Source organism: Echiichthys vipera (genome assembly GCF_963691815.1).
Source record: "Echiichthys vipera genome assembly, chromosome: 12".
Classification (NCBI taxonomy): Eukaryota; Metazoa; Chordata; class Actinopteri; order Perciformes; family Trachinidae; genus Echiichthys; species Echiichthys vipera.
Window position 1 is genome coordinate 3989914 of NC_139837.1, and position 15388 is coordinate 4005301.

General features: G+C 42.3%; 1 protein-coding gene across 1 annotated transcript in view; it reads right to left on the bottom strand.

The window, feature by feature from the left end:
* Nucleotides 1-15388, bottom strand: part of alk (ALK receptor tyrosine kinase) — a gene marked incomplete at both ends in the record, with an annotated part of 434353 nt that overhangs the window by 71769 nt on the left and 347196 nt on the right. Inside the window, one exon of the mRNA XM_083924532.1 lies at nucleotides 5850-5981. Coding sequence (XP_083780658.1) covers nucleotides 5850-5981 — 132 coding nt within the window. The remainder of the gene's footprint in view (nucleotides 1-5849; nucleotides 5982-15388) is intronic.

Genomic DNA, 15388 nt, shown 5'->3' on the forward strand with positions numbered 1-15388 from the left:
TCAGTTAACAGAGTTAAAAACATATTTGATGGCATTTTACTCATATGACAGCTCATATCTTAGGGTGATTATAAATGATTGTAAGTGCATGTGGATGAATACTGGCATGCAAATTAGTGTCTACGTCCCATTCATTGTCTCAGTGCGCTGTTTCATGCAAATGTATCAATTTGGCTGCTTAGGCGAGGCAGCAACGTTAAGCGTCTCCTGCCGACTAATTCTATTCCATCATTAAGACAACATATGTGCATAATAGGCAATGAGGATGGGGAGGGGGAGAAACATATCATACACAGTCACAGAATAATTAAAATTTGCTGAACCACAAATGATGTGAGCTTAGGCGATTCTAGTGTTAAGCTAACATCTCCGTGTCCTTCCAAGGTGAAGGACACGATGCCATATGAATCAAATTAAATAATGTGGATTTGAGTGTGCTACTCGCTGAAGTTCAAACCATGCCAACATAAATCACAGCTTCGTAGAGGCTCGTTATATCATTCAAAAAGTACTGCACAGGGAATCCTTTACTGTGCTTACCTTTCTTGTTTATTTGTCCTTAACACCAACAGTGTGTTTCCTTGCTTATGTTTTGGGAATTTTGGATATTTGTAATTCATAATCATAGTTTTGTCAGGTCAGACACAGTTCAGTGTCTCCTCTGTCTCACCTTCTTAATGGATAACGCAAATAACTAACTCATGATGGTATAATGGCATATGTGTGCATCTGCACTCTGTGTTAGAGACCTGGTGATGAGAATTGTAATGTCCGAGGCATGTTATTGTTTGGTCTAAAGACGTCACCCAACCAAGGCTTAGCGCGTCCTGTCTCTACTTCGGCACAAGTTGGATGGGTGTCATTCCTGCTATACTCTGGGCTTTGTAAAGACGCAGGGGTGAACGTATTTTTGTCTGCAGAGGAAAATGCTTTGGCAAAATAAACCACGGAGAAAAAGCTGATCCTGTTGGTTGATCTTTATTAAAGAAATCCATTTCCACAATACTTACTTAACTGTTTCTATATTAGGGAGTCATCATTTTAAGGGTCTCAGGCGTGTAATGTCTGCTCACCCCCAGTTCGTCTCACCATCTTACTTTTTCCCCCAGTGTATGGGACTACTTTATGCCTGATTAGTTGATATGGATGAATATTTGTGTAAGTTGTGTAAATAATTGATCACGTTTTTACAATGTTACACTTGTAAACAAGACAAGTTCATATCAGACTTTACACTTTAGTTGATAGTGATGACACCCAGGTGGGTTTGAGTTTCACGTCAGTCTTTGGAAGATGTTACCTTGCTTCTGTTTCTTTTATCCTGAGCTTGCGTCCGTTACATAAACGCATCCCTAAGTGTGAAAGATAACAGCGTGCTTTTTGGAAATGGCATCATTCAGATAATGGATCTGAAAGTGGCCTGAGCAGAGATCATAAAGCAGGCATTACCTAGGAAGAAAAGCAAGAAAGTGCAAGAAAGTGTTTTACAATATTTTGTTTATAATACAAAAGGCTTAGAACAGATTTCAAAGACCCATCATCATGTAACCATTTCATTTGTTTGAAGTAATAGAGAGAAAAACACCCAAAATTAATGTTTTTTCTGTGATGTTTTTCTCAAGCTTCTCTGGACTTTCTGGCTAATACGTAAATGTCATGTTCTTCCGTGTGTCTTGTGATATTATGAGTCATTCTCCTCGTTACATAAACCAGTTAGTGTCACTTAGATGTTCTCAATGCAAAGCACAGAACCACAGTCACATCATATGATAGCTGCTCGTGATATAAATAAAAAGTCTGTGGTGATGTCCCTTCAGAGACATTAGAAAGTGTCACTTAGTGCCTTTCAGAAAAGAAAAACAAACTTAGTGCATTGTGCTAACGCAGCTAGCATTCAGAAGTGTTTGCCATCCTTGTTTTGCCATTTATCAAAAGGAGTCAGTCTGAAACACTTTATTTAATGAGGTGTGACTAAGGCTGACGTGACTGTGTCATTACTTTTTATGAAAACTGACATGAACATTACTAAATCTTTATGTATGTCGAGAAGAGTGTCATTTAGTTAATAATGACACTTCGATGCCTGTCAACACTACTGGTGTGTGTCATGACAACTTGACTAGAGGACACAGACTATGATAGCATGTCCTGGCAGGCTCCATACAATAGACTGTGATTACTCTATACTGTGTATAGGGCGACATGGTGTTGTAGTGGTTAGCACTGGCACCTCACAGCGAGAACATTCCAGGTCGGCATCCCGGCTGGGGCCCTTCTGCGTGGAGTTTGCATGTTCTCCCCGTGTCTTCGTGGGTTTTCTCCGGGTTCTCCGGTTTCCTCCCACAGTCCAAAGACGTGCAGGTGTTCGGTTCATTGATGACTCTAAATCACCCGTAGGTGTGAATGGTTGTCTGCCTCTGTTCGTCTCTATGTGTCCTGTGATAGACTGGCGTCCTGTCCAGGGTGTACCCAGCCTCACGCCCGATGTAAGCTGGGATCGGCTCCACCCCCCCCCCCCACCCCCCCGACCCCGACAGGGACAAGAGGTTGACGATGAATGAATGAATAAATTTGTCAAAACTTCAAATAAATGTACTAAAATCTACTTGAGTAACATTTACTTAATTTCTTGAGTAGAATTTACTTACAATTTCTAATTGAAAAAACTTTCCTAGGTTTCACCTCACTTTTTTCAGTGTATTATTACATTGTATAACACTTATTACAGTTACCGTTGTAGGTTTGTCTTGAGAAACATACTTCACAGGTATTGATGGTGTACGTATGTTTGGGACATGCACGGTTAACATGAGCAGTGGATAAACAGACAAAGAAAGACATTGGCCTGACTGTGCAGTAATCTTTGGGAGGAGCATCGCTCTGTTTTTACCTATGGTGCTCCAAAAACAAAGGAATAATGCAGATTACTACTTTTCTGCATGCACTTTCCAGTGCACATCCACTTTGGACGTCAGCAGCATTACTTTGTTGTTGCAGGGAAACTGTGGTCTCGGAAAACGCCGGGGTGTCTGCAGATTGAGATCGATGAAGATCAACCAAAGGACGCCGTGAGTCTCGAAGAGTGGAGGATGTGTTTATGCGTAATGATGCTGGGGTAGGACGGTGAGGGAGATCCAAAGGGACCTGGTTTTCCTTATACGTCAGAAATCTTAGTGATTGACACAAACTACGTGTATTCCTCCTGCCTCTCTCTGTTTTTCCCCATCCTGTTAATGAGCCTTGGCACATGTTATGAAGGATTTAAATAGATCAAATCAGATGGAGATAACGTGGATAGATCATAGAGAATAGGGTATCAGAGAGGGGTGTGATTTGGGTAGCAGGGGGTAATTGTGACAGGCGATGGAGATGAAAACAAACACAGAGCTTAAAGGTACAGTAGAAGGCTGCGGGTGACAGCGTGAGAAAAAAGACAGTTCTTGAAAGTTTTTTTTATCTAATTAAAGAATAGATTGAGAAGCATAGAAGGATTCAAAGCGAATGACAGTTCGCCTTCATGCATCTGCACACACAGCATGATGAGGACACACAGTGGAAGAGGTACGTGGTTCAGAGAGAAACATTTTCCCAGCTGACTCACACCAATAAGACTTTCTTTGCATGCCCATGAGTCTGTGTCAAGTATTATAGAAGTCTTTAGTCCCTCTGTTTGTTACTGATATAAAAACACAATTACCAATCTTATTTTATGGACTTCATATCCATAATCCTTTGCTGAAGATGGGTGCAGAATGAAGTCATCCGCAAGCTGGCTTTGTGTTTTAGAGATTATTTATGCTCAAATGTCCGATTCAGTATTCTTCAATCAAAATGTTACACACGCACCCCGTTAATACATTCAAATGGAGATTATACCCTTGGGTTAGCCTCTCAGGCCAATTAGCACTGATAAGTCCTCCTTCAGTAGGAAGATAAGTGCGCCTGGCTGGATTTCCCCCCTCTCGTTACCTCTTATCGCTCAGCTCAGAGCAAACCTATGAGCACAAGGGAGCAGCCGTCATTTTAATAAGCATCACATGGGAGGGTGACCTGCGCTTTGGACAGGAGCTAATTCATAATGGCCAATTTAATGTGAGTGAAAAACTCTGGAATCAAACTACAAAATCTAAAAACAACAGTACAGTACGGCTACTGTACGGTAGGTTAAGAGGTTTTTGACCTGTGTACCTATGAACCGTATCCTGGGAGCTAGACGAATCTGCCAAGCTCATGTTTCATTTACTTTGATAAGTACTGTATGTCTGGCCCTTCTCCCGTTCCCGACAGATTTCCAGCAGCTTGAGAACTAATGGACCCATCAGAAAAGTTTTTCTCATGAGGGACGTGTTTAACGCGTAATTCCAGTGTAAAATCATCCCAGGATCTTTTTCCGGCAAATTCGGTCATTAAATAAGCCATCGAGTTTATGAACGATTAATGGAGATATCCTGGAGCGTCACTACAACACCGGCAGTGTTCGGCTGTTAGCCAACACTAATTAGCTTGTGGCAGCACGGTGAAGGCATTAAAACGGCTTTTTCAAACCACTAATACTGATCAAAATAACACCATACCTAGCATATCATGCTAGCGTAGCATGATACTGTGAGAGTCCTTTCACATTCAGGTCGATTACCAAACAGAAGCATTGATATTAATGTCTAAGGACTCTTCTCCTGCTACTGCAGAGGTTTGGTGTTATTTTGAGCAGTATTAGTGGTTAAAAAAGCCTTTTTAATGCTTTCACCGTGCTGCCCCAAGCTTATCAGTGTTAGCCACGTCCGGCTGTCAGCGACTCTACCGGATTTTTCTGTTAATTGTTCATTCACGGGAAAAAAATTGTCTCAATGGCTTATTTGATGACCAAATTTACCAACCGAGACCCCGGGGATGATTTAACATCAGAACTACGCTTTAAGACGATGACTGATACTGTCACTGTTCGATCTGCAGTTCACCAAACTCAGATCAAACGGCTGAAACAAGGTATCAAATACGAATCAAGGTTCTGTCACTGAATTGACTATTTATTAAATAGTTTCTTCATAAATTTATAATTTCGAGAAGTTTGTGATCTGGCTTTCATTTTTTCTGCTTCAAAACAGAACAAGCACCACCTCAACTTGCATGTGTTGCTTTGTGCTACGTTGTTTCTGTGCTGTGATTGGTTGAAGGTCACGTTTCGTTGCCCTGTTGTTTGTTGTCTGTTCAATAATGTCCATAGGCTACATTAATCATGAAGACAATGTTAAAATGCATGCACGCAGGTGGGAAACACATAACATCCACACCACACACGCATGCACACACACACACACACACACACACACACACACACACACACACACACACACACACACACACACACACACACACACACACACACACACACACACACACACACACACACACACACACACACACACACACACACACACACACACACACACACACACACACACACACACAGGGCCAGGGGGACTTCACTTGTGAATAAGATGTCAGCACACTTGGCTAGTGTTCCTCCCAGGCCTCGAGCAAAGCAGAAAACAAATGTGCAAAGAGATAGAAATAACAACCGTGGAATATGTCAAGGGTGAGAAATGCTAGCCAAGCATAGCTACGCTGCCTTCTTTTTCTGCCTTTCCCCCCTCGCTTCTCTATCGGGAATGCTCGCACAGACGCTCAGTTGTTGCTCTGCTGGGCAGGATGTAACAGCTTCATTAAAGACGACTCACTACGGCCGACCGACTGCACGCCGTTTTGATCTGGGAATTAATGCATGAAGGGCACGTGAGCTTTTCCTTCTTCTCATCAACTGCCGTCTTCCTGTATCACGCTGTACTTACGGCATAGGTCGCCTTCGTCATCGCCGAGAGGACAGTCTGGACTGAAGTCGCACAGCTTGTCCAATGGGATCCCGGGTCCTTGGTGACAGTGGTACTGACCCTCCAGTGTGACGTTAGGGCCGGGTAAGGACGCTGGACAGAGAGGGAGGAAAAGCAAGAGAAAGAGAACTCATATTAGTCATTGTTACACTACCTCTGGCTGACCAAAATGTTTCCACAGTGCACTCAGAGTTTAGTAAATGTGCTTGTTAGGACATTAAGCAACCGGAAAAAAGAGGTAAAAAAATCTCTAGATTATGTTCCAAGTTAATTTATTGAACAATTCTGCAAGATGTATACGTAAGACACGCAACACAAACCAGTAGCTCAGGGAAAACGTTGCTTACAAACAGTAGAAAATATACAACTGCTACATAAAAGTACATCAGTCAGTGACAAAGGCTAATATAACCCCTGACTTTAAACCCTGTATGACATCCACAGGCCGCCTGTACCATCATAAATTACTTGGCCCAGGCTGCATAAGCATCTGGCTGGGAGTACAGTACAAATCCATCAGACATGGAACACAAGCAGCGAAAACAATGACCTAGATACTGTATCAGGTAGCACAAGGGGAGGGAGCAAACACACACAAACATCAATTGATATCAGGGGCCTCAACAGCTCAACTGTAACCCGGGACATTTGCATATCTATGCAAATCAGAGCGGTGATATCTCCAGTTTGTGACCAGTAGCTGATCACGGTAAAGAGAACAAAACAGCAAAGTGGAAAAAACTCTCTGTTGATGGGGATCTTGTCTTTGTCCCTCTCTCATATCAGAAAAAAAGAGAAGTGATCCTTATCGCGAATGGCTGGCTCTGCTTGCCGTAGTTTGTCCTTGATCTGTATTATGTAGATTTGTTCTCCACTCAGACGAACTTGGAGTCAGAAGTGTGATAACGTTGGAGGCCCTGAGAGGACATGGCGGCGTGGAGCGAACGAGCTGACGGGAGATAATGCGACACTCATGTCAACACTGAGTGCGTAATGAATGCCCTTTTTGTTTCTCAGCTTGCATTATGTTCTGTGTGATGCAATGATACGCCTTAAGACCACCTTAACTGAGTCATGTCCAAGACCAGATCCAGTCCAGTCTCGGTCAAGACCAAGTCAAGAATGAGTCGACTTTACAACTGATCTTGAATCAGCAGCCAGGAACAACTTTACCAGTTTAGCCGCGTCCAAGACATTCCAGGTGAAACAAGGCGCAAGATTGAGACAAGAGCAAGACTTCAAATGAGTGGACTCCAGACCAGACTCCTTTAATGGTAATGGAGATGTGGCGTGACAAGATAAAGTAAATCATAAACCAATAAACACACTTATTATGTTATTATTTTTAGAAGCAAATAATCAAATGAAAATGTCAAACCCCATTAATCAGCAACATCACCACTGTATCTTGAAGTTGCATTTTTGTTGTGCACCTGGTTTGCCAGACTCTCCAGACAAAAATAACCGAGATAAGACAAACAAATATGACTATATGGAGATAAACGTAATTATGGCTGCTGTCAATTCAGCTCCCATTTTGGAAAGATAAAAGCAGTTAATTATACAGGTGGATTGTTTCACAGTGTGCTTCAGCAAGTTTGAAGAAGAAACAGTTTAAGACCAGCCAGTATAACATGCATTTCACAGGCCTAACACTTTAAATTACATGTGGGTGTAAGACACATAATATAAGGTGTTAGGTACAATTTGCAAGTCATTTAAAAATAAAAGTACCGTAGCTGTTGTGTGGTAGCTAGTTGCATAGAAATTACTGTCTAGTTATAATGCAGTACAGGGTAGACATTTCACAGTTATGCCTGATTCACTGCACACTTTCCTTTCTATCACTGTGGTTGAGAAACCTTCAGACCCGGTGGGAAACTGGCACAGTCAACTCCATGGATTAGAAGGAGTGGGTGGCATTTTTATTGGACAAAAACACATTAGTCAGGGGCCTCCCACAGTCCACGATTGTGGCAGGGCCTTAACGGCTACAGAGAGACACATTAACAGGACAGTGAGTGATCAGTTCAAATTTTTTGAAAACATATTAGTCTAAGTGAAAGGCTGTGATAATGGATACTCTTTTTCATTGCCGCGCTGCACACGATGAATCGTCCCTTTACCAACTGAAGGTGCAAACACATGTTACATCACAGTGGCACAGACATGTGACATTCACAGAACAGCAGAAGAAGGCACGTGTGCCATTTTTATTCAAATAAGGTGTTTGTTTATGACCGACTGTGTGGGTATAGATATGTCTTGCTATGTGCATTGAGTCACGCTCTGCGCATGCATTATGCATTCACTGTGCTCAGTGGCTTCCTCTCGGTATAATGATGACACTCCAAGCGGAACGATTTATCAAGACGGGGAAAAAAGTTAGCTAGAGTACGGCGTAACCGTTGGGCGAGGTATGTAAATTCATCGATTTATCTGAGTTTGATGAAAATGGAGTAAAAAAAAAAAAAGTAGCAAATTCACAATGTGGCTGAACTTTAAGCTCCTGGAGCAGGTGAGTGAAGCCAGACATGACCGCCGCACTCATGACCTACCACAGTTCCTTAAATCACACTTGTCAGATTGTGAAAAGAAGCGGGTCCGTGGGGGATGAATTGCCTGTGGGAGTAAGTGAGTTTTGTTATCCTGTGCTCAGGGGGTTGGTTTGGCTTTGTGAGGGGAATGATGTATGAGCGGCCAGGAGCTGGAGAGGTGACTTGAGAGGGTACCGCAACCGCTGACAAATGACAAAATAGATTGGCAAACATGTGGCTCTGGGTACTTGTTGGATACAGCTAATTGGCTAACAATTAGTGTCTGCATGACCCATTACAAAACTGACACGGTCAAAGAAAGCCTGGGTTAATTTGCCCTTGAAGACAGCCTCATCTCATACTTAAACACTCACTAATGTTATGTAAACAGCAGTGCAGAAGGTGCCACTGAGTGCATTTAGACCACATATCAAGCTATTGTACTGTAATTGATATACGGCTGACAAGTCACAAAGGAATATTGTTTCAGGCATATATGACAAATGTTCAAAGACGTAAGAAAAGAAAACAAATCCAGCAGGCAACACGCTAAAAGAAATCTTTCATGCAGCAACAAAGCGAGACCTATTCAGAGATCAACAAAGACGCCATATTTCAGTCAGGAAATAAACGCTGTAGGACAAGGCGCTTTCATGGATTGACACATGTAGTCTCTTCAGACGTACCCCAGTGTCAGTTCAGACTCTGTCGTGACGTTTTTTTTTTTTATAACTGCACATCATACTTATGATACAAATCTGCAGGAAATAGCGACGGCATTCCTTTCGCATTGCTGCCTTTCGGCTTTGCAAGGTTTCGCAACAAATGTGTTTCATTCCTAAATGATGTCAGCTGCATCAGTGTCTTTTTCAGGGTCCGCTGGGTTTTAGAGTCAGAGCTGCAGGTCGACACCTACATTGATCTTCTGTTGAGACAATGAGACAGACATCCCGCTGTTTGCTGTACGCCTCAGCCTTGTCGCTTTTGTCTCAATGTCGGCAAGTGAGCGAAGAGAGCCGGGACTATCTGTCACCGCAATGTTTAGGTTTCCAGAATTGATTGTAGACAACTTTCAGTGGCTAATTGCTTAACAATGAACAAGTAACCAGATAAGAGGTAATTAAAGCATGTAAATGCTATCATTAAAAGCTGGTGCTTTCACCTGTTTCACACATCACTCATTTGTAACGTCCGCCCCCATTAGAGGATGTGCACGGCTTTGTTTGGTGTACTCGATTTATTCCATAACGGAAATTCCTTTAGTCTGAATACAATCCCATTAACAGATACAACAATCACAATGCTACGGTTAATATAAAATGTACTTATATTAAATGTAAATCAAATGTGGAGCAGTTTCATAATTTTCACCTAAATACCAAATGCAGGCCCAATAATAATTTCTTATGCACAAGGGGAGAGACATTTCTAAACTAAAGTACAATCTCGAAGATCCCGGTTGTGTTCTCTGCTGCTATACGTATGGGCAATAAGACTTAATTACGGTTGTGTTTTTGGATCTCACTTTAATTTGTCTTTGAAGTTGCATCTTCTGTAGTTATCACACTTCTCTGTGATTTGTCGGCCATAGAAATGTCCGTCTACCGTGGGTGATCCGAGTCAAATTTTCCGCAAACCTCCTGCAGGTAGAAAGCCAGACACAGGGACTTGGCTTGGTTCTTGAGGAGATGTATTTATTTCACCGACAAATAAACTAAAACTAAACTAGATTGCATTGATACGTTCACAGCTATAACGTTACTGCTAACTTCATACTCGCTGTTCACTGTTGCTGTGTGTGTGCCTGACGGGAGGACAGCAGCACGAGAAATGACAACAAAACGTGTCTCAGCAAAGTTTTTTTTTCTCTCACGTTAAGCACAAATATGCTGAGTTACTTCTTATAGGAGTTCCCTACTTGTTAAACACACTTTAGTTTTAATTTAATTTAAATTTTTTTTAGATAAAGTTACATAAAAATCAAAAAAGCTTATACCTAGCAGTGAATCAATTTAGGCCTGGCAGGCTGCTGGACTTGCAATAAATTGGTGGAAACCCTGACCATAGTGGCTGCTTACTTGATATGCTAGCAGAGACCGGAAAAAAAGTGTGCCACTTCACACACACATGAGTTGAAGAGCTAGTCTGTTGTATTAGCTCCACCTACCCTCTCCGATGGACCAACCACTCCTGAGTGACGGAAAACCCATCAATAATTGTGTGCTGCTTGTGATTTTACCCAGGTATGTCACCACAGACACCCAGTTTGTAATACTGCAAATGCAAGGACTTTCATCAGTGGACCGCAGATTCACTCACCATTGTGTTACCTCATTTGGTTATAGACAGTGCCTTAGCAGACATTTGTTTAAAGAAAAATCTTTTTTTTCTTCGAATCCATTCTTCTTACGTTTCCGTGCTCAGTTGAGCATGTTAAAAAGATATGTTTTCACTAAAGTGGAGTTTTTCCTCTTCCACTTCAGAAAACCCTTTTCATCAGGTCAGCAGCCAAGTCGTCCAACTTCCATCCATACCATCTGCTTACAGGATGAAAATCAGGGAGCGCTTTACCTCTACAACAAAACCACCGAGCAAAATCGTAATAAAATGACTTGTCTGATAATAGACAAGATGCACAAATCTGATTAAATCAACAAGCAAAATTATTACGGAGGGTTTGTGGTGGTTGGAAAATCAAAGAAAGAGGGGCAGAGGTATGATGCATACAACATTTATAAAGTCATTGAAGCAAAATAATTTGGCAACCATTGATGTAAGGTTAGAGCACAACACGGGCCACATATTTCCAAACCTGACCCCGAAGGGTCACATCGACCGCTGAGTTGATGTTACATGAATGTGTTGCATTCATGCATTGCCCCTTTATCAAAGACCAGCACTTAACAAGAAGAAGCCCAACAAAGACATAAGTTCCATCATTTCTATTTACTAAAAAGAAGTACCGTGTCAAGTGGGTCGAATCGCAACTTGAACATCATTTATAAATATTTGTCAAAGTCTGACCCAACCCATCAGGCTGAGGTTTGGTATCAAACTCTGTGTAGGGTGCATGGTCTGGTCATTGAAGAAAACACATTCCTTGTGGCTCAAACCAAGGTATCATGGTTTTAGTGTATGCACAGGAACAGAGAAGTGGTGCACTGTGTGGTGAACTTGTCCCCCCCCACCCCCCCCCCCCCCCACCACACACACACACACACTACACTCGCTGAAATCAATTCACCACATAACATTTTAGCATTTTTGCATAACAGCGTCATTCATATCAGGCTTTTGAGATTCCACTGATAGATATGTCTCACTCTGAGTGATACGATGCGATCACGCAAAGCAGTGTGTGTGGCCATTTGAATAAAACTCTTGCTATGGTTTGGTGGACATTGCATTTAGATTTGAATACAGACACTCCTGTCCTTGTTGAAATTGAGCTGCAAAAACAAAAAACAAAAAATAGTCTCGATTCATGGAGAGGGTCGACTCGCACTGAAATTAATATGGCTTTTGTTATCCTGCAGATGAGCGAGCATGTCAGTCACATTCTGAAATCCCTCTGTGGGCTTTGAAACAACAACAAAAGTGTCTGAAGAATTGTCTGGCTGTGAAGCTGCTTGTGTTTTGTGTGCGGAGAATGACAATAAGTGAAAAAAGACCTTTACAGATCTCATAGAGTCTAGCATATAAATCAGCGGTAAGTCATTTGTCCTTTCCTACACATTCAGTATGTGTATTCTGCCAGCTCACATGCTGTAATGGTGAACTGTTCTCTGTCATGGGAAAATCTCAAGGGATGCAAGCAAGGGCGCCGCCACGATCTTGCCACCACACCGGAGGCATTATCTGGAGATATCCATGAACATTTACAGTGGCCGAGTTGCTGAAGATGGATGAGGCTGAGACAGTCGGCAGGACAAGAAGTATTCGTTCATGAATTCAATTAACTGCACACAGCCACGCTCGATTGGTCAGAGCTCTGCCCAGTCACTATCACTATCTGTCATGGTCCCCGCTGGAGAGACAGCTGCACACACAAGAGCACACTGGTGGAGAAAAAACATGAAAATAACACCTTTAATGTCTATTCTGCATTCCACAGATATGTATCTTTGTGGTTTAAATGGGTTTATAGTAGAGATGTGGAGCTGGGACTTGGTGACTTGGGCTTCAGGTGACTCAACTCACTGTTTTGGTGACTTTTAACTTGACATTCAATGTTGTCAAGGCTGACATAACATGACCGACAAGTGCCTGTGTAACATTACCCAGTGTTTGCGAGGGCTGATGTTAGCTAACATAAACCAGGCACAATCTGTTCCCTCACAACGTTGTTCTCTGTTCAGCACATCTCACCAGGTTCATGAAACTCAGATCAGACTGTCAAACTAAGCAGCACTGATCAAATATGAATCAACATTATGTTACTGTATTGCCTATTTCTGCCCTAAAATGTTTTCAGAAAGACATTTTAGTCGACTGTTTAGCTGTAGGGTGGAGTGGTGGTTAGCACTGTCGTCTTACATTGAGAGGGTTACGGGTTCGAATCCCAGCTGGGGCCCTTCTGTGTGGAGTTTGCATGTTCAGAGTGGGTTTTCTCCGGGTTCTCCGGTTTCCAAAGACATGCCTGTGTTAGGTTAATTGATGAGTCTAAATTGGCCGTAGGTGTGGATGGTTGTCTGTCTCTGTTCGTCTCTATGTGCCATGCGATAAACTTGCGTCCTGTCCAGGGTGTACCCCGCCTCACGCCCGATGTCAGCTGGGATCAGCTCCAGCGATCCCGACAGGGACAAGCGGTTGAAGATGAATGAATGTTTAGCTGTAATTTGAGAAAGTTTGTGACCTGGCCAACCGCCTCAACTTGCATATGTCTCTCAGCGCTATGTTGTTTTATTGCTGTGATTAGTTGTCGGTCTATCAAATTGGCATTCCGGTCTGCACTGGTGATGGAAACTGAAAATAAACTGAGAGGTTCCAGACTAATAAGCATTTGTGAATTAGTCTGGCGATGCCGGCTAAGTTCATGTCTTGTCAGTCTTGAGAGTGGAGAGGTGATTCTGGCAAGAAAATAAACTGGTGAGGCTTATTAGTTTAATGAGGAGCTCACTTCCACATGATGGGTTCAGTGACATAAAGCCAGGTCTCTTCATAAACATTCACCCAAGTACTGGAAAGTAAATCAATTTAATTCAACAGGGGCCAAGTGACTTAACTCTGGAAAATATATGCAGCTTGCAGGTACAGTGGCGTCAAAGCAACAACACTTAGAGTAGAAGGGCTGCCAACTCTTCAATTTAGTTTGGAGGGAGATAGTAAAATGACTTAAGATTTTACATGGTGATATTCAGGGTCGTGCTGAACGGGATAACATTAAACCATTCAGCAAACCTCTGAAGAATAATATTTTAAAGCATTTAAACATGATTTTTTAGGTGATTTTGATCGATCTGATCATAGACAGGGACATTTCTGAACAGAAAGCCATTGAAAGAAAGCCAAACCTGTTATGTACACTGTTCTTCACTGTATGCACATCAATTTGGGTTTTCTTTGGCATATAAAATATGATAAATTATTGCTGTAATGCCAATCTTTCTTAAAAGTTCAAGCGGTGACTGGCTTGACTGCAGTGTTTTACACTGCTGCTGTTGCACCGTGCCTGTCTGTCTGTGTGCTATAAATTTGTATTTCCCTGCATTAGAAAATGGATGTTTGATTTGAGGGTCTGTGAAAAGTCACTTTGGCAGAGTGGTGCTCTGATCTAGTTGCCAACAGGCTGGCAATGACAATGCTAACATGCTATTAAGCAGGTTTATTTTCAGCATCTTAGTTGGGTGGTACCAGCAGGCTAACAATTGCTAATAAGCACTAAACAAAAAAATAAAACCTACACTGATGGGCAATTTTTAGCTGTAGGGTGGAGTGGTGGTTAGCACTGTCGTCTTACATTGAGAGGGTTACGGGTTCGAATCCCAGCTGGGGCCCTTCTGTGTGGAGTTTGCATGTTCAGAGTGGGTTTTCTCCGGGTTCTCCGGTTTCCAAAGACATGCCTGTGTTAGGTTAATTGATGAGTCTAAATTGGCCGTAGGTGTGGATGGTTGTCTGTCTCTGTTCGTCTCTATGTGCCATGCGATAAACTTGCGTCCTGTCCAGGGTGTACCCCGCCTCACGCCCGATGTCAGCTGGGATCAGCTCCAGCGATCCCGACAGGGACAAGCGGTTGAAGATGAATGAATGTTTAGCTGTAATTTGAGAAAGTTTGTGACCTGGCCAACCGCCTCAACTTGCATATGTCTCTCAGCGCTATGTTGTTTTATTGCTGTGATTAGTTGTCGGTCTATCAAATTGGCATTCCGGTCTGCACTGGTGATGGAAACTGAAAATAAACTGAGAGGTTCCAGACTAATAAGCATTTGTGAATTAGTCTGGCGATGCCGGCTAAGTTCATGTCTTGTCAGTCTTGAGAGTGGAGAGGTGATTCTGGCAAGAAAATAAACTGGTGAGGCTTATTAGTTTAATGAGGAGCTCACTTCCACATGATGGGTTCAGTGACATAAAGCCAGGTCTCTTCATAAACATTCACCCAAGTACTGGAAAGTAAATCAATTTAATTCAACAGGGGCCAAGTGACTTAACTCTGGAAAATATATGCAGCTTGCAGGTACAGTGGCGTCAAAGCAACAACACTTAGAGTAGAAGGGCTGCCAACTCTTCAATTTAGTTTGGAGGGAGATAGTAAAATGACTTAAGATTTTACATGGTGATATTCAGGGTCGTGCTGAACGGGATAACATTAAACCATTCAGCAAACCTCTGAAGAATAATATTTTAAAGCATTTAAACATGATTTTTTAGGTGATTTTGATCGATCTGATCATAGACAGGGACATTTCTGAACAGAAAGCCATTGAAAGAAAGCCAAACCTGTTATGTACACTGTTCTTCACTGTA